Here is a 20,423-nt window from a genome sequence, read left to right as displayed (position 1 = left end):
ATTCACCACATTCCCGATTTTCCTTTCAAACTGATTTAAAGAAAAGTTAAAGTGGTTTTACATATATGTGAATTCGGAGCAGGAGTGGGCCATTCAGCCCCTCGATTCTACTTCGTCACTCAATAAGATCGTGGCTGATCTGATGTGACCTCAAATTCACATTCCTGTCTACCCCCAGTAACCTTTCACCCCCTTGCTCATCAAGAATCTGTCCACTTCTGCCCTAAAGATATTCAAAGACTCCGCCACCTTTCGAGGAAGAGAATTCCAAAGTCGCATGACCCTCGGAGGGAAAACAAAAATCCTCATCTTAAAAGGGCGATGCCTTATTTTAAAATAGTGGTCCCTTGTTCTAGAATCTCCCACAAGAGGAAACATTCTCTCCTCATCCGCCCTGTCAATGCTCCTCAGGAGCTGAAAGGTTTCAGCCAAGTCGTCTCTTACTCTTCTAAGCTCTGGTGGATACAAGTTTAAGCTCTCCAACGCATCCTCATAACCCACCCATTCCTGGTATTATTCTAGTAAACTTTCTCTGAACTGCTTTTAATGGATTTACATCTCTCCTTAAATAAGGAGACCAATACTTTACTCAATACTCCCGGTGTGGTCTCACCGATGTCCCATATAACAGAAGGATAACCTCTCTACTTTTGTATTCAATTCCCCTTGTAATAAACGCTAGCATTCTATCAGCTTTCCTAATTACTTGCTGTACCCGCAGACTGACGCTTTGTGTTTCATGGACTAAGACCCCCAGATCCTTTTAGCACAGCTGGCTTGTAAAGCAGAACAAGGCCAGCAGCGCAGGTTCAATTCCCGTACCGGCCTCCCCGAACAGGCGCCGGAATGTGGCGACTAGGGGCTTTTCACAGTAACTTCATTGAAGCCTACTGGTGACAATAAGCAATTATTATTATTATTATCCTTCTGCATCTCAGCCCTGGATTAATTTCACAAATTAATTACATTTTCATCAGCGCTAATCTCAAAATTTCTGCCCACTACGATTTGGCTTTTACAAGGTCCACTCATCTTACCAATGTAGATTTCGCCGCTGGTTTGACAGCAATGCTTGTGTTTCGAAAATAATCTGCATTTGTTTTTAATTGTGGAAACGTACAGCTGTTTGGAAGCCATTCTTGGCAGGAAGTGGTCTATTCCTACAATGGACGTCATTTTGCCATCGTAAAAAGACAAACGACGCCTCTGGTTGCAACGAGGAAAGCAAATAATTAAGTAATACTTTCCACTTGGCCTGGCAAATGCAGGATGGATTTGAACTGAATAAAGGTTCAAGAGAAAGTGATTCATTCTGTCTTCCCATCCTGAAAATACATGGGAAATCTGTCTTGTTCCACTTCAACATTCTGTCGGAATACAGATACAGGAAGAGCCATCATGAGCTGCGTTTGGCTCTTTGGCGCTGATACAACAGTAATTAAGTAATTAAGTTTGGAGTGGGATATTGTGATAGGATATTTTCCATAGGACATCGCTGATCTTAATGTGGGCTTTGTATCATTAAGGTGGTGCTGTCTATTAAGCTTTTAATTATTATTTTGCCAACATTCGCACCTGGTCGAGCCGCTGTTGACGTTTCATTAACTCTTGCTCCAAGTCGGATTTTTTCAGAGCTTCTTCCTCTTTCTTCTGTTTAACGACTTGATCTCTTTTTCTCTGCTCCATCACTCGTTGCAACTCTGGTTTGTTTTGAGGAGCAATGCCCCTGAAAATAAAACAAAATTCCACAAGTTAACAGCTGTGGTGCAAAGAAATTAGTAACAATTACTGGAAATGTGCTGTGTGGATTACAGGCCGGCAGTTAGGGCCACACTTGGTTTGAGGTTACATGATGGTGGCTGTGTTGCAATATGCTTGTAAGGGATAGCAGCATGACATCACTAGGAGGGAAGTGTGTCATGCAATCTAGTTTTAGTTTCATTTTTACCTTTGAGCAAAGCACACACAGACAGCTCTGCTGCTAATGTCTTCAAGCTTTCTACCCACGTATATCTGCTCTCATGTACATAGCTTAAATAAATGAACCCATAATGTGTATACACAATTCCTTATGAATGATATCTGGTTTATATGATTATAAAAGCCTGGCAGGCGATGGTTGCTGAAGTGAATTTAAGCTTTGATGTGCTAGCCTGGGCCATCATGCCACCTCCCTGGAATAGATGATGGTTCATAATTTGATTGCACCCCATGTAAATAGAAATGGAATCACAATTGTAATGATTTGCATAAGCAATTCTGTATGTTAATATGTTAGATCTCCGACCAGCAGGTGGCAGTAGAACTGCACCACATGACACTGCAACCTAGAGGAGTCTGGGTGAGGAGTCATCATGGATAGTCATGTTTTGTATTAGCTCTCGTATTCTAGTTGTTATGTTTACAGTACGTTAAAAGTATTAGTTTTGTTTTCTACGGTTAGCAGGGTTGCTTCACAGCTCCAGGGTCCCAGGTTCGATTCCCGGGTCACTGTCTGTGCAGAGTCTGCACGTTCTCCCTGTGTCTGCGTGAGTTTCCTCTCGGGACTCCGGTTTCCTCCCACAGTCCAATGATTTTACAACAATGTACTTAAACACATTTTTAACAAAACATACTATTGCTCAATAAATGTTGCCCGTCAGCAGAATTTTAATTACACAACTCAAATCTATTTGTCTCAAATTATAAAATGCTTTATCTTTACTGAACAGTTATATTTTTCATATATCTGTCCAGGATGCAGTAAATGTATTGTCCCTCTCAAGTGGTGTCTCATAAAACCACTTGTTTATTGATGATTTAATTAATTGATGAAGCTGTCTTGCGTAGACATTGCTTGCATTCAGATTCTGGGAGGCTGCCATCCATGCGCTGGGTCCTGATGTTTACAGTATTAAACTCCGCTCACTGCTCGAAATGGCACGAGCTCCAAAATTGGAGCTACTTTTATACACTTACCATTTTAATTCAAATTTCAGAATTATTACCACAGTTATGATGGGCTGAATGGTCTCTTTCTGTGGCACAATTTCTAAGGTAAGAAAGCTAATTCCCAGTGTTTACAGCAGTAAATCTGACCCTTCATTTATGGGGGTTGGTTTATTTATTGATGCTGTAAGGGATCTATACTTAGCAAAGTTACGGGCACTGATTTCCCTGTGTCTCAACTAAAATACGGCCATTATTAAAGCAGCTAAAATCTCCCCTCTGCTATAAAACCCATGGGATAACTGACTCAAGTCTCCTCAAGACTTCGCCCTTCTAAACTTGTGCATATACCCCTCTTACAGCGAATGAATAAACATCCCATTGATTCTGCCTACACCTCCCGCTGCCTCAGGACGGCAGACAGCATTGTCAGAGACCCCTCCCACACAGGCTTTGCCCTCTTCCAGACGCTTCCATCAAGCACAGGGTGCAGAAGTGTGAAGACCGCACATCCAGACACAGGAACAGCTTCTTTCCCACAGCTACAAGACTCCTCAACGACTCCCCCGCGGACTGATCTGTTCCCTGTAAGAACACTATTCACGATGCCCTATGCTGCTCTTGCTCATGTATTTGCTTTGTTTGGCCCCTTGTTCTGCACTGTAACCAATCACTGTTTGTCGTTGTACCATTTGTCAAGGTACTCTGTCGATTATTCTTTTTTTGCCTACTATATACGTATTTTGTCCGTTCCCTTGGCCGCAGAAAAATACGTTCCACTGTACTTAGGTACATGTGACAATAAATCAAATCAAATCAAATCCCAGGAAATTCACTCCCATCACCTTACAAGTTTCAGGTCCACCTTAGATATTCCCTTGGGTACAGGTGGTGCAGGACCCTCCTGTAAGTGATCGAAATGTCTTGCAGTCTGGCCCATACTGTCCAATATCGAATGATACAATAGTGTAGCCCAAGAATGTAACAATGGAAACTCCTGGCACTTTGATTTGGATATTGACACTTTCCTGACCTCACCAGTCCTTCCAGTAGTGGAATGAGAAACATTTAGCAGCATGATGCTCGAAATAAACTATTCTGCTTCATTTCCGGGTAGCAAGTGAGCTACCGTATATAGTCAAATCTTTTTAAAAATAAATTTAGAGTATAATTCTTTTTTCCAATTAAGGGGCAATTCAACGTGGCCAGTCCGCCTACCCTGCACATAGACACATAGAATTTACAGTGCAGAAGGAGGCTATTCGCCCCATCGAGTCTGCACCAGCTCTTGGAAAGAGCAGCCCACTTAAGCCCACACCTCCACCCTATCCCCGTAAACCAATAACCCCACCTAACCTAAGGGCAATTTCGCATGGCCAATCCACCCAATCTTTGGACTGTGGGAGGAAACCGGAGCACCCGGAGGAAACCCACACCAACACGGGAAGAACGTGCAGACTCCGCACAGACAGTGACCCAAGCCGGGAATCGAACCTGGGACCCTGGAGCAGTGAAGCAACTGTGCTAGCCACTGTGCTACCGTGCTGCCCTTTTTGGGTTGTGGGGGTGAAACCCACGCGGACACGGGGAGAATATGCAAACTCCACATGGACAATGCCCGGGGGAAATGGTCAAATCTAATCGCACTTAACTTCCTCACCCTCATTTCTGGCATCAGCAATAAGCCCTGTGGCCTGGCCCCTAGACGAGCTGATTTACTTGCTTTACTTTCTGATTCAGCTGACTTCTAACAGTAACTCTGACATGGTGCATTTTAACTTCCAGCTGTGGAGTCGCAGATCAGCAGCTTCCTGCCCCTTGTGGGCTGCCTGCTCGCTGCATGTTCTCAGTCTTTCCCTTCATCCTGTCTCTCTGGTCCCAGCCAGTGGGAGCGCACAGTCTCAGGTTTCGTCTGTCACTGAGCGATTTACCAGTCAACCTGCCAATCAAATCATCTCTGTCTCATTCCCCTTGGGGTACAAATTTGAGGAAAACATTTGCTTCTATTCCCAACTGTGATTGGGGTGGTGGGGGAGGTAATTCTGAATAATAGTTCTTGTGAGACACAAATGGCCCTCATTGAATCACTTCGACGATAAGCTGTGACGCTTTGGAAATGGGTTCATCTGGATCTGACATCCATCTTCGATACGGTGCAGCTTTCAAAAAAAAACTTGTCTGAATTCAGTTTATTTTTTAAAAATTGACTTAATACCGGGGCCTTTCAATAAAATATTAAAAATTCAAGATGTGTGCATTGTAACCATAAAAATTATTGGATTGTTCTTTGTCATTGTTGCCTGGACTGAGATTCGAGGGGGAAACCCCAGAGGGAAGATTGAGTGACCATTGGTCAAACCTTCCACTAAATCAATCAGGGTAAAATTAAGTGAGATCAGGAACAGGGCGCGATCCACTTCCACAGGAGGTTCACTGCTGTGTTTCAGCCAAGCGATACTTAACACCCGTCCATTTTAAAACTAGAATGACCTTTAAGTTAAACTCGTCTCCATAGAAATTAAGTGTAACTCATTTCTTTAGGTTGAAGTTTCCTAGACCATTGCCAAGAGGGGAGCCTCGCCTCTCCCTGCCACCATGTCGTATTGCTTAAGTGGCCAATTAAGGGTGACTGCACGGCCCCGCAGGCATACCTAAATCGGGACAGCCCACAGCCAGTTAAACCCAGGCGGCCTCCCAGCAGACTCAGGAGGGGATGTCCTTGATGGGAACGCCAACAAAACTAAGGAAAATCCCAAAATAGGAATAATATGTGGGAAGGTTCCTCTCTGACCCCCTCAAGAGGATTGAAACCAGTTCTGGCTATCAGGTAACAATGGATGCATTTGGAGACAGGCTTCAGAGGAACATGGGAGTGGTACTTGGCCATCTGCTGTGAAGGTGCTATTGAACAGAGCAATGGCCCATGGGAGGACTCAGACTCCAGCAGTGATACCCCAGCTGGGGTCACAGGAACAAACAGGTAGATCACAAGTTGCTGATAAATCCCAGCTGGCAGCTCCCTCTGGAAAAGAGGGAGACAGGAGAAGCAGTGGAACAAGCTGGAACTTGCATCTGGAAGCAGACAGCCTTTTCCTGGCACCTGGGCAGAAGCGTCTGACTTTGCCAGATGATGAGGTAAGTTGCGTCTGAATCACAAGCTGGCACCACACTCACTCTTCCACATTGGTCTAATCAAGTTGAAACAGGACAGTGTAATAGTTCACACAGTCCAAACTCTGCTGCTCTATACTTAGATTAGCAAATGAGAAAAGATATTTGCTGATGTGCACAATAGTTGAACAATTCAACTGGAACAAATTTGCAATATTAAAATGGTAAATTCCACCCATCTTTGCAGTAACAAAATCAGGATTCACCAACTTAGGAAGTTTGCTTCATTTATTTTTCAATTCCAGAGTCTCATTTTGCTGAGGCTTGTTCAGCCCGATGAATGAATAAGTCCTGGAGCCAAGTGGTTTTTCTGCGTCAGTTCCACACTGGGCAATTAGGATGGCTTCTCTAATGCTTTCAATCACCGTCTAGATCAGGTTTCAGAGCGGGTTGGTTTGCACTGTTCCTGGAGCCTCTCCCAAACCAGGAAGAATTCCCTTTCACGTGACAGGAATGGCTTGTAGGTAGGAAGTGTGTACATTTCCGAGCCACTGGCACATACCAATGAGATAAATGGAGAGATGGACATTACAACAACTTGCATTTATATAGCACCTTTAACGTAGGGTGGTATTATCCAGCCTATCCTTCGAAGACGGTGTCTCCCGGTCCCGCCAATGTCTACGCCGTTTTGAATGGGGTGCCCGCCCTGCCATCGGGGAACCCCCCCCCGCGGGGCGTGTGCCTTTGGTGGGACCGGATCGTCCTGCCCAGTGTCTTAAGGAGCATCACAAAGGAGGTCGAGGGCGCAAGGCTGAGGGAGGGAATTTGAGTTATGGTACAATTCCAATTTTGATCTACCTTTTCTGGTTTATTATCAGCTCTCTGTGCAGGTCCTGGTGATTTTTAGATGTTTTTACTGGATTGTTGAGCTTCTTTGGCTTAATGAGTTCTGCACCGTCTTCGTCATCGATATAGTCTGGTTCAGCCATTGTGCCTTCCCGAAAATCCTGCACCTCAGCTTCCAACTCCAGCTTTCCACTTTCTGTAATCCAAATAAAAATTGATTCAAACGTGAATAATTCTGAGGTGATTTTACTATATTTGAATGGCTCACAGCACATGGCAATTTTGTTTCCTCCAGCTGATAAATTTACATAAAATTCCTTTGACTTCTATTTTAACACCATTGTTAAGTAGTTTATTGGAAAAATATGCCATTGCGGGTAACTAAGCCCTGAAGGCCCATTTCCTTTGTGCAATGTGAAAATGGAGGTTAAAATGCCTCCGTGCTACTCGGTTCCAAACCAGAGTGTCTCCAAATGGAAAGCTACCTGCTGGGCGGGAGGTGATTGGAAGTTGACTTGTCTGGGTTAAGTGGTTGTGCCTCCTAACGAAAGGGAGATACAGAGACAGATTCAGACATAAGCAAAATTGGAAAATATGCGGATAAACAATAAATGAAAATAGTTATTTCCAATAGCACCCCCCCCCCCCCCCCCCCATCCACCCAACGCATTCCGTTACCAGCACTGTTTGTTGTTATTGGTGGTGAGTACACCACTGGAAAGTCAATATCCCCTTATCTCACCTATGTAACGTGGCATTCTTCCATTCAGCCACTGATTCCTATGCAAATCGTGCCCAGATACTGCAACCTACATGTGGGATATGAACTGGATTAAATGAGGCTTGAGATGCACAACTTCTGATCAACAAGGAAGACAAGGGTCATGTGGGCAGGCAGGAAGATGGCTACAATCAGATCAGCCATGATCCTATTGAATGGTGGAGCAGCCTCAAAGGAGTCAAAAAGCCTACCCCTGGTCCTCTTTCTGATGTTTTTATGAGCATTAGGTTGCCTGGACGAGTTTCAGTTTTGGCTCAATGGTTAGCACTCTTGCCTCTGAATCAGTCGGCTATGGATTCAAATCTCGTTCCAGGGGCTTGGGCACAAAGCCCAGGCCGATTCTCCAGTGCAGTACTGAATGAAGCACTTTGCAGAATTGTCTTTCAGGTGAGACAGGGCTCCGTTGGCCCTCTTGGATAGATGGGAAGATCCCATGTTAGAAGAGTAGGGGAGTTACCCTCGGGCCAATACTTTTCCTTCAATTAACATCAGAAAAACAGATTTTGTCACTTTGATATTTGCAGGAAGTTGCGCTGTGCCCTAATCGATTGCTGCATTCCCACATTTCATCGATGACTATCCTTCAACACTTACCTCACTGGCTGTAAAGCACTTTGAGATGTTCTGAGATCATGCAAGGTGCTCAATAAATGCAAGTCTTTAAGGCTTGTACCACAAATTAACTTTCTGTCTTCAAAACTTGTGGAGTAATTGATTATAACATTTCTCAAACACTCTAGGCTCAAGTCCCAACTTCTGCAGCAACTTCTAATCAGCCAGGAGAAAATATGTGCACACAGGTTCAATGTGAGGTCAACCAGGGTCACGAGTGGCGTTTTTCTGAATTGCAATTTAGATATCCATGGATGTGTTTGCAATTGGAAATCTGCACCAGACACTTGTGGAAGTCAGTCATTTGGGCTAAATTGTGTTGGGCTGGCATTGAGAATTTATCTGTTGTAATGAATTACTTTGGAGTAAAATTTGAAATGAGAATGAACAATGTCGGAGGAAGGAGGAATAGAAAAGGCTTTACTCCAAAGTAAAGAACTTTGTAAAAGAAAAATAAACGAGACCAGGGCAACTCCAGGGACCAGAAACAATTCTCCTCCCAGCATAATTCAACTACCTTTTTTATGAAGAAAACTTATTCCTGTATGACCTGTGGATTTATTAAAATATGTTATTATAGGGTGTAATTTTAACTCATTAAAATCCATTCATTTACAAGATTGGCCCAAAGTTCTTGTAAGATATAGTTCAAAGGATGAGATCTGATTACAAGTTATTAATGGTCCATAACTTCCTGGTTCCCCAGTGTTGCTTGTACGGGATACCTCAGAGATGCCCTGGGGAATCCCTCCAGGAAGTTCCCACTTAAGGGTTTACCCGGCAATTGCCCAGAAGTGCTAACTCCCTCTGGACAATGGTGCTGGGCAGGGAACCACCCTGGCTAGAAGCAATTTAAATCACTAACTACAGATGGTTCAGCCAGTTTTACCCAGATAGTTACTCCGAAAGAGTTAGAGGAAGAAAATCACTTCTAACTCCTTAAACGCTAACCCTAGGATATAAAGAAGCAAACCGAGCTCGGCACGGGACACCCCGCGCACACACATCCCCCCAGGGGACCCACTACACCACTCCTACACCTGACCCAAGCCGAACCTCCTACCCCTGCTAACCCTAACACCATTTCAGAATCCCACACTCTCAAAATCCTGGGGGTTACCGTAAACCAGCCATATACACACAGTGGCCCGAGCCGGTCAGAGGCTCAGAATCCTGTTGTCCCTTTCCTAACTCCCCAAAGCTTCTTCATCGTCTGTAATGCCAGGCGTTTGATGGCAAACTCTTCAATTGCCTGGTTGATTGCAGCTCCAACAACGCTCAAGAAGCTCAACACCATCCAGGACAAAGCGGCCCGCTTGATAGTCACCCCATCCGCCACCTTCAACATTCATTCCATCCACCCACGCACAGTAGCAGCTGTGTCTACCATCTACCAGATGCACTGCAGCACCTTCCAAACCCACTACCATCTCGGTGCACAAGGGCAACAGATGCAGGGGGTCACCACCACCTGGTGTTTCTCCTCCAAGTGACACACCATCCCTACTTACAAATATATCACTCCTGTTCCTTCACACTCGCTGGGTCAAAACCCTGAAACCCTCTCCCTAACAGCACTGTGGGTGTACCTACACCTCAGGGACTGCAGCGGTTCAAGAAGGCAGCTCAGCACCACCTTCTCACAGGCAATTAGGGATGGGCAATAAATGCTGGTCCAGCCAACGACGCCCACATCCCACAGATGAAAAACAAATCTTTCCAACACAGGCCAATGACGGAGTGCGAGAGATTCCTGGTGGGTCATGTGGTGGACAGAGTGTTGGAGCCTCTGCCATCACTATTGACTGTTGTTGCAGCAACCTGAACACCCTGGAGAACTGTAACACACGGATACCACGGCTTCTGTTTAATTGTCAATTTCCAAAGAAATGCCCACAATACCAACTACCCGTCGGCAATCACCTGGAACTCTGTAACAATCCTATCTTTAAAAAAAAGTTTAGAGTACCCAATTCATTTTTTCCAATTAAGGGGCAATTTAGCGTGGCTAAACTACCTACCCTGCACATCTTTGGGTTGTGGGGGCGAAACCCACGCAAACACGCGGAGAACGTGCAAACTCCACGCGGACAGTGACCCTGAGCCGGGATCGAACCTGGGATCGCGGTGGCGTGAGGCAGCAGTGCTAACCACTGCGCCACCGTGCTGCCCGACAATTCTATCTTTTTGAAAGCAACTTTACGATAAACTAGAGGACTCAAAGGTTCTCAAACCCTTTCCACTCCACCTTCAAACCCAGCCACCTGTAATTCACTCTGCACGTGTCTTGCCACTGTGGACAGTGCTGCAAATCATACACTCTCATTTCACATTTGCAAAGCTGCAAAGATGGTTTGTTCAAGTTGTCACCTCAGTCAAATGTTCCCAAAACAATTTCCCAAAATAAAAATGAAGTTTCACCTTTTTTCTGGCCAGATGCGAAGCTGGCAAACAGATAATTAAAGAAATCAGCTCCTTGTGACTTCCCGAAATTGCTTCAATATGCGTCACAAACTGCCTCGTAACAGTTACAAAGCATTAGAGAGCATCATCCTCAATATTTTAACCAATTGTTTGATGTCTCAGTGGGAGAATGGCCAATGTTCTCTTTTACTAAAAAAGAGCAGGCGTACTACATTGGCTCTGATGGCGTTTTTCCATTTGTAAATATTCTCGCATCATAAAGAATGTGTGGAATTGTCTGGGAATATAACAAACTGACTGAAATTTACTGCAAGGATGTATCTCTGTAAGCTCTGACAGGAAAGTTGGATAATCGGTTTGATTCTTGGCAATTTCCTTCAAGACTATTAGCATCATTTGCCTCACATCAAGTAAAGATGGGAGTAGAATTTCCCCTGTACCATTTGGAAAATTTGAGGCATTTATCGGTTATTGTTCAGTTGACCGGGAACGCCACTGACTATAGTCCCGCTTCTGCAAAACTTCACAATCCGGAAACTTAAAGAGTCAGAGTCAAAACAGCAGAGAGGGGAGGGGATGGGGGTGGGGTCTCTCTTCCAGGGAGGCAGCGTGTTGTGACATCATTGTCCCCCGCTCCCTCAGCTCGGAATGTTTGCATTGGGTAATAATCTCCTCACTCACTATAACATGAACAAGTAGGTGGTTTGTTCAGTACACAGGTTTTCACTTATCACCCCGTGCTGTCTGTTAAACGTTTGGAGAAAGTGGCACAATGTTCAAACTGATTTTGAAAATATATCTAAACCTGGCAGCTATTAGAACAGTTTGACGGAAGTGTTTGTGTGCAGGGACCTACTTATCAGAAGAGTATTTAAGTAGGTTTATAAATCCCGACTTGTTGGAGTTGGCTACATATAAAGTTAAACGCAATGCAGGGTTCTCGTTTCCACACAGCATCTCTCGATTTCCTGTACCCTGCTTAACCAAAACCACGCACACACATTTAACAAATTTATTTCATATCAGAAACAGCCAGAAAGTTGCTGGATTTGTGCCGTTGCCACTTTGAAGACTGTACTTTGAAACCATTAGCATTTTCAAAATCATTTACTTTTTTCCTCTCCATAACCGTATCATTTGTTCTCACCGTGGGCAGTTTACTAACATAGATCTGGCCGCACCGTTGGAGGTGCCATCATTTGGACGGGACATTAAACCGAGGCACCATTTAGCATCGTACGTGGACAGAAAAGAACCAATGACACTATTTTGAAGAACTAGGAGCTCACTCCAGTGACCTTGACAATACTTGTCCCTCAATCGACATCATAAAAACAGATTATTTGATCATCACATAGTTGTTTTCAGGAGATTGTTGTGCACAAAATGGCTGCCGTGTTTCCCATGTTACGACAGTGACTGTGCAATGTTCTTAAGAACGCTTGCAGTTAAAGTTATAAACGATTTATTAACATTAACTGGGGGTAAAGTATATACAAGACAACAGCTGAACAACAGCAAACCTCGTGCACATGCAAACTCTCTCCTTTACTTCCTCCAGCCAGTGTGAGGGGTCACCTGACTTTACATTCACTTATATACCGTGGGGCAGCACGGTAGCATTGTGGATAGCACAATTGCTTCACAGCTCCAGGGTCCCAGGTTCAATTCCGGCTTGGATCACTGTCTGTGCGGAGTCTGCACATCGTCCCCGTGTGTGCGTGGGTTTCCCCCGGGTGCTCCGGTTTCCTCCCACAGTCCAAAGATGTGCAGGTTAGGTGGATTGGCCATGATAAATTGCCCTTAGTGTCCAGAATTGCCCATAGTGTTGGGTGGGGTTGCTGGGTTATGGGGATAGGGTGGAGGTGTGACCTTAGGTAGGTTGCTCTTTCCAAGAGCTGGTGCAGACTCGATGGGCCGAATGGCCTCCTTCTGCACTGTAAATTCTATGAAATCATACCAGTGAGACTCCTGGTGGTCAGTCGGTGAATTACAACACAAACATGGGGTGAAATTCTCCCCCAACGGCGCGATGTCCGCCGACTGGCGCCAAAAACGGCGCCAATCAGACGGGCATGGCGCCGGCCCAAAGGTGCGGAATGCTCTTTGGGGGCCGAGCCCCAACATTGAGGTGGGCCCCAGGACCCTGGAGCCCGCCCACGCCGCCTGGTCCCGCCGGTAAATACCAGCTATGATTTACGCCGGCGGGACAGGCAATTTCTGGGCGGGACTTCGGCCCATCCGGGCCGGAGAATTGAGCGGGGGGTCCCCCCAACCGGCGCGGCCCGATTCCCGCCTCCGCCCAATCTCCGGTACCGGAGACTTCGGCGAGGGCGGGATTCACGGCGGCCAACGGCCATCCGGGTCGGAGAATGACGCCCAGGATATCACTGCAGACTCCACTTCAAAAAAGTTCATTGCCTGGAAAGCACTTTGGAACGTCCTGAGACTATATATATAAACAGAGGTCTTTCTTTCCCCCCCTGTTGGAAGGTTGTGATATTTTGAGGCACCGTTTAAAAATCAGGATATTTGGAGTGAGAAAGGGCAATGAATGTAACTTGCGGAACATGTTCCCAGGAAATTAGAGCAGGCAGTGGGCGTGATCAAACGGGCTCGTCGAGCCCGACTTGGTGACGCGACAAGGTCGTTAAATCTCGGGATTTATGACGCTCGGAACGCCTTGCAAAATCTAGTGAGATCCAACAAGATCTCGCGAGACATCACAGTTGGATCTCGCCCTCACTGCGTGGGCTCCAGATTTGCATATTTAAGTCAGCAATTTTCCTCACTTAAATGTGTCTGTGCCCGATGCTCTCGAGGCCCAGGATCGAATGGCCACACCCCGGACTCCTCACTGTGGCGCCAATTAACACTGGTCACGCAAACGTAACAGCACCTGGATGGGGGGGGGGGGGGGGTTGGGGCTTCCCAGGCCATCGGAGGCCTCCAGGTGGTCGGGCTCTGGGCAGGATTGCCGGCAACTTGGCACTGACAATTTGGCACCTTGGCACTACTACCTGTACACCTTGGCAGTGCCACCTGGGCACTGAAGCAGTGTCATCCTTGCACTGGCAGGGTGCCCAAGTGGCACTGCAAGGGTAACAGGGTGGTAGTGCCTCGGTGCCTGGGTGCCTGGTTGCCCATGGCAGAGATTGGGCCTAGGGGTGCCCTGCCTTATGAGGTGGGGTGAGGGGCTTGAGGACCTCCAATAGGTAAATTGGGCAAATGTGTGTGTGTGTGTGTGGGGGGGGGGGGGGGGGGGGGGGGGGGTGATGATTGGGTGCTATTTAAAAATGGTTCCCGATCTCCTCACGCACTGACGAGCTGAGCTCGTGAAATGATGGGAAGTGTGGTCTTGGCGGGCGTTCCTCACCGAGGCAAAAAAAAAAACAGTCCTGTTTAATAGCGGGATCGTTCTCGGTGCGGCGGGCGCCGAAAAACACGCCGCTAAACGTACCCAAAACGGGCTCTGTGTTTTTCCCGTTAAATCACACCTGGTATAACTGAGTTTGAGCAGAAATTAAATGTTTTTCTGGAGAAACGGTGAGAGAGGCAGGGAGAGGGGTGGGTGACTCACTGGTCAGTTTGGGGTTATCTTCATCACGAGGATGAGTTCCTTGGGCCTGATATTGTGCAAATCGTTATATTGCTGTAAAATAATCAGTCAGTTTACCTAATGTTTATCTCTGCTGAAGTCTCTGAGAACATGTTCTTTTAATTTATGGCTGTATTACACAGTTGTTCCAAGTTAATAGAAAAAAACCTGGCTCAGCAATAGCATTCCCACTTCACCACGCAGTGGACTGCAGAGCACTGGCCAGTAACTGTGCATGCCAATTTCACTTAGTTGGTTGTTGGAAAGTTGTGATTTTTAATTTCATTTTGTGAATATATGGCAGTCCCAGCAATTGTGGAAATTCATCTGGGCTAGGAATCATGTTCTTTTAAAAATGCATTCATGGGATGTGGGCATTGTGGCAAGGCAGGGGTTATAGCCGACCCCTCATTGCCTTCGAGAAGGTGGTGGTGAGCTGCCACCTTGAATACAACCGGGTGGCTTGCTAGGCCTTTGCGGAGGGCAGTTAAAGGTCAGCCACATTGCTGTGGATCTGGAGTACATACAGGTCAGGCTGGGTAAGGGCGGCAGATTTCCCTCTCTGAAGGACATCAATTAACCAGATAGGTTCCCTCATGCTCACAATTGCTGCCGCTAGCTTTTTATTCCAGGGCCGGGATTTTCCGTTGCGAGTTCGCACCCCCCGCTGACGCTGCAAGCGAGGACAGAGAATTTGTCGCTCCGCCCAATCCCCCATTCACGTCAGCCGGACAGGAGAATCCCGCCAACGTGAACGGACGGAGAATCCCGCCCCAGATCTTATTTCATGAATTGAATTTCAATTCTCAAGCTGTATGCAGATTATGAACCCAGGCCGCTGGGTTACTAGTCTAGTAACATAACCGCTCTGCGAGTGCACTCTTGCTGGTTTATTTACATGAGCTGAGCCCTCAGTCTACCCATGACAAGGAGACACGGCGGCCTGCACCACCAGGGACATCATTTACATTGCTACTTTGGAGGCCGAGGCTTAGAGTCCAGGCAGCTGGAGGTAGCACCACCAATGATGACGCGATTAAGATCAGGGATGCGCTAGGATCGGAAAAGTGCAGATATCTTGGGGTCCATTTTATACTTCAATTAAAATTGGTATAAAAAGTGAAAATGAAAGTAAGCTATTCACTGGGAAAAACACTAGTTAGACGGGTGTTTGCAGCTGTAGAGGCAGCAAACTAGTAGCATTATAAACACACCACCATGTGTCGGTAGGAGTTTTGTAAGAGTTTGCTAGAATCAGTGACATTTTTGCTATGCCTTACATAAATGGAGTTTCGTCTCAGTGAAATGTATGGAGAAATTCTTGTTCATTAATGTCAAACTGACTTCAACAATTATTGTTCCACAATGATGATCCGACAGGCAGCTTACAAAGACACTGGGAATGATGGGGCCTTCTACACTCGTTATACACCAACAACCTGCCTTCATATAGCACCTTCAACAAACTAAAATGGCCCAAGGTAGTTCACAGGAACATCTTCAAACAACAGTTGACATCAGGATATTTTGGGAGATAAAAGAGAAGATGATCAAAAGCTGGCCAAAGACTCAGGGAAGGTGGGTCGTATAGGCCCTGAATGTGGACGCAAAAGTATTGGCGAAGGTACTGGCGGGTAGGCTGGACGAGTGCCTCCCGAAGGTGATGGTGAAGATCAGACGGGGTTCGTGAAAGGGAGGCAGCTCTTTTCAAACATTAGAAGGGTATTGAACTTTGTTATGGCACCGGCAGAGGGGAAGGAAACAGAGGTGGTTGTAGCACTGGACGCTGAGACAGCGTTTGACCGGGTAGAATGGGGGTACTTGATAGCAGTTCTGGAGCGGTTTGGGATTGGGCCAAGATTTGTGGACTGGGTAAAGCTATTATATAAGGAGCCAAGGGCGAGTGTTCGCACAAATAACATCAGCTCGAGATACTTTTCTCTCCACCGTGGGACTAGGCAGGGATGTCCTATGTCCCCCCTGCTGTTTGCACTCGCGATTGAGCCGTTGGCCATCGCATTAAGAAGTTTGGGGGTATGGAAAGGAATAGTGCGGGGGGGGGGGGGGGTGTGGAGCATAGGGTGTCCTTATATGCTGATGACTTGCTGTTATACGTGTCGGAACCGAGTGTGTCGATAGGGGGAATATTGGAGCTGCTTCGAGTGTTTGGGTCTTTCTCGGAGTACAAACTGAATCTAGACAAGAGTGAGTATTTTGTGGTGTCTCGGCCAGGGGTGGGGGCAGGGGTGGGGGGGGGATGCCATTCCGTAGGGCAGGGACTCACTTTAGGTACCTGGGGGTGCAGGTTGCCTGGGAGTGGGGGGGGCTCCACAGGTACAACATTTCCAGTTTGGTGGGGAGCGTGAAAGCTGATCTGGCAAGGTGGGACAGTCTCCCTCTGTCACTGGCGGGTTGGTACAGGCGGTTAAAATGAACGTGTTGCTGCGATTTTTGTTTATTTTTCAGTGCCTGCCGATTTTCCTGCCAAAGGCGTTTTTCAGAGAGATTGAGGGAAGGATTACGTTGTTCATACGGGGAGGGAAGGTGGCCAGAGTTAGAAAGGTGCTGCTACAGAGGGGAAGGCAGGCAGGAGGTTTGGGTCTTCCGTACCTGATGTATTACTACTGGGCATCGAATGTAGCGAAGGTGCGGAGCTGGGTCAGAGGGGTTGATTCCCAGTGGGTCAGAATGGAGGAGAATTTGTGCAGGGGGTCGGGATTGAAAGCAATAGCAACAGCGCCGCTCCCGATAGCACCGGGGAAATACTCAGGGAGTCCGGTAATAATAGCTTCATTGAGAATTTGGAGGTAGTTTCGCCAACACTTCGGGTTGGGGGCAAGGTCAAGGGAAATGCCGATTCGGGGGAACCACCGATTTGAGCCAGGGAGGTGGGATGGAAATATTCGGAAATGGGAAGAGAAGGGGATTAAGACACGAAAAGGTTTGTTTCTTAGGGGTCGGTTTGCAGGATTGGAGGAGCTGGAAACGAAGTGTGGGTTGGAGCAGGGGGAAATGTTTAGGTACATGCAGGTTCGAGATTTTGCCAGAAAGGAGATACAGAGCTTCCCGGTGGAGCCGGCCTACACATTGCTGGAGGAGGTGCTGACGACAGGGGGACTGGAGAAGGGGGTTCACGGAGCTATTTTGGAAGAGGAGAAGGCACCACTGGAAGGAATTAAAGCAAAGTGGGAGGAAGAGTTGGGAGAGGATATGGAGGAGGGGTTCTGGTGTGAGGTGCTCCGGAGAGTGAATGCATGAGGTTGGGGCTGATACAGCTGAAGGTGGTATACCGAGCGCACCTCACGAGGGCGAGGATCAGCCGATTCTTTGAAGGAGTAGAAGATGTGTGGGAATGTTGCGGGGGGGGGGGGGGGGGGGGGGGCTAATCACGTTCATATGTTTTGGTCCCTTCCAAAGCTAGAGGATTACTGGAAGGAGGTTCTTAGAGTAATCTCTAAAGTGGTGCACGTGAAACTGGACCCGGCCCCCCGGGTGGCCATATTCGGGGTGTCGGACCAGCCAGGGTTGGAAACAGAGGCAGATGTTGTAGCCTTCACCTCGTTGATCGCCGAAGGCAGATCCTGATAGGTTGGAGAGCAGCCTCTCCACCCAGTGCCCTGGCGTGGCGGGGGTACTTGTTGGAATTCTTGACTCTTGAGAAGGTTAAGTTTGAACTGAGGGGAAGGATGGAGGGGTTCTACAATTCATGGGCATTATTCATTATGCACTTTCAAGAACTGGATAACATTGAACATTAGTTGGGGTGGGTGGGTGGGAGGGTTGGGGGGAGGGGGGGGCGGTGTGTGTTAATGGTGACTATGGGTGATTCCTGATTCCTATTTGTCATTTGTTTATGTGAACATGCGGGCTAATGTTTGGGGTTTGGTGGGAGGATGGGATTGTTGGGGTATTGATATGGAGATTGACATGTTTGTTACTGATTATTGTTTATTGTTGGTGGGTGTAAATTTGGGAGAAAATGTGAAAAAGGAGGAGAATAAAGAAATATTTTCTTTTTTAAAGACTGAGGGCAGAATTTTCCCATTCTCAGCACGGAGTGCTGGCTGAGGCGGTAAACCGGGGTGCAGCTTGCAGGCTGGGGGGGGGGGGGGGGGTGGAGCGGTGTAATAACCCTCACGAGGCCCACGAGACAACCATTAGTGATCGTGCAGAGATACTGATTCAACATGGCTGGGCGAACCCCGGGGGAATCACTCACGGAATTCCGGACGCGCCTTCGCAAGCTGGCTGAGCATTGTGACTATATCCCCCCCAGAGATGTTGTGAGATCGCCTAGTGTGCGGCTTCAGTAACATGGTGACCCAACGGAAACTGTTGGCGGAACTGTCTTTGGATCTGAAAAGGGCCATAGAACTATCCCCCACGTGGAAAAGGGGGTCCAGGAACACCAGGGTAACATGGACTATGATGTACATAGCGCCGTCTGCCCGCTATTCGGCTGAGTAACGCCCCCCCCCCCCCCCCCCCCCCCCAAGAGCAGGGCATATGGGACTCAGTCACCACCTGAACAATATCGTGGTCGGACCCAATGGCCAAGAATCACTGCAGCCCAATGAGTATGATTGCATGCAACTAAATTGCATTCCACACCTCAATGAGCCCCAATTAAGATAACTCTCCAAGTGAATGGTCACCCCTTGGATTTGGAAATAGTTACTGGGGCAGCTGTCTCAGCCATTGGATAACAGACATTCTGTAAAGTTCCATCTGGGGATCCGGCACCTGAGCCTAAGGGACTCTAAGGCACGGCTGCCGATGTATATCGGAGAAACATTGACAATTATTGGGACAAAGATGACCCGATTAGCCATGGACAACAATCACTGCGACTGCCCCTGGGAGTGGAGCAGGGACACGGACCCAGTCTTCTGGATCTATCAGATCACACAGCTCCATCAGGGCACTTTTCAATGCTGCATCCTCTATAAATATTATGTTTTCTCAAGGGCAGCAGAAAACTGGCCGTTCAGGAAGAGTTTGATAACTGCAATTAGGAACAAGCAATATGTCACAGACTTTCTGAATAAGACACGTTTCCAGAAATGTGTTGTTGTGCTTCCTGAAGCCCAACCAGCTCAGGGATATAAATGCAAAAGACATCCACACAGGTCCCACCCAGAGAGCAGCAGAATTATTTTCTCACACTGCGCATAACAAAGGTAAGAGGCATCCTTATGAAAATTAAAGGTCGCTGCTGAATCTCACAAAGATGATTGAGTTAACAGTTGTCAATAATGTTGTAGGATTACAAAATACATATTTATGAAGTGTACTTTGTTCTGACCCAGACATGTGACCTTAAACCTGATTCTTGTTTTAAGAAAAATTGTCTCCTATCTTTATGCATCTCTCTCTCTCTCACTCCGCTATTTTACACATCCCTCAACAGCGATATAGAATCTCTTTTTGAAAATACTCAGCCAAGACTATAGTGCTTCCCTTGGGGTGGCAAGGTTCACGTAATGCTCTCACTTTTATATTTAATGTCAGTCTGTATGGACCAGCCACATTTCACTGTATAGAAACCAGTCAATAAATCACATGTTCATGTAGTCCACATGTGGTTAGCACTGTTGCTTCTTCACAGCACCAGGGACCCGGGTTCGATTCCCAGCTTGGGTCACTGTCTGTGGGGAGTCTGCATGTTCTCCCCGTGTCTGCCTGAGTTTCCTCCGGGCGCTCCGGTTTCCTCCCACAAGTCCCGAAAGACGTGCTTGTTAAGGGAATTGGACATTCTGAATTCTCCCTCAGTGTACCTGAACAGGCACCGGAGTGTGGCGACTGGGGGATTTTCACAGTAACTTCATTGCAGCGTTAATGTAAGCCTACATGTGACAATAAAGGTTATTATTAGGATCAAGAAGAGCTCATTTAGCTCCTCAGACCTGCTCTACCATTGAATTGGATTATGGCCAGTTTGTATCCTAACTCCATTTACCTAACTTGGTTCCATGAGTTTTAATGCCTTTGGCCAAATAATAATACTCAGTTTTGAAATGGATTGTGCTGCCGTACTCCAGCATAAAAGCACAGAGCTGATCCAGAACTCCCTCAATGTCACTTGACAACTAGTAGACTGGAGGGCACCTTCCATTGAGT

The 20,423-nt window shown here is 46.8% G+C and overlaps 1 protein-coding gene across 4 annotated transcripts in view; it reads right to left on the bottom strand.

Moving 5' to 3' along the window:
- LOC140387814 (protein FAM107B-like) overlaps positions 1-20,423 on the bottom strand; it is a 192,811-nt gene that overhangs the window by 8,776 nt on the left and 163,612 nt on the right. For all 4 annotated transcript variants that reach the window (XM_072470958.1, XM_072470961.1, XM_072470960.1 and 1 more), the window contains 2 exons: positions 6,901-7,084; positions 1,576-1,726 (listed from right to left, as the gene is read on the bottom strand). In XM_072470958.1, coding sequence (XP_072327059.1) covers positions 1,576-1,726; positions 6,901-7,084 — 335 coding nt within the window. The remainder of the gene's footprint in view (positions 1-1,575; positions 1,727-6,900; positions 7,085-20,423) is intronic.

The sequence above is a fragment of the Scyliorhinus torazame genome, chromosome 13 (assembly GCF_047496885.1).
Source record: "Scyliorhinus torazame isolate Kashiwa2021f chromosome 13, sScyTor2.1, whole genome shotgun sequence".
NCBI classification, from domain to species: domain Eukaryota; kingdom Metazoa; phylum Chordata; class Chondrichthyes; order Carcharhiniformes; family Scyliorhinidae; genus Scyliorhinus; species Scyliorhinus torazame.
The sequence above is the reverse complement of the archived record's forward strand: the minus strand, read 5'-3'. Positions and strand labels throughout refer to the sequence as shown.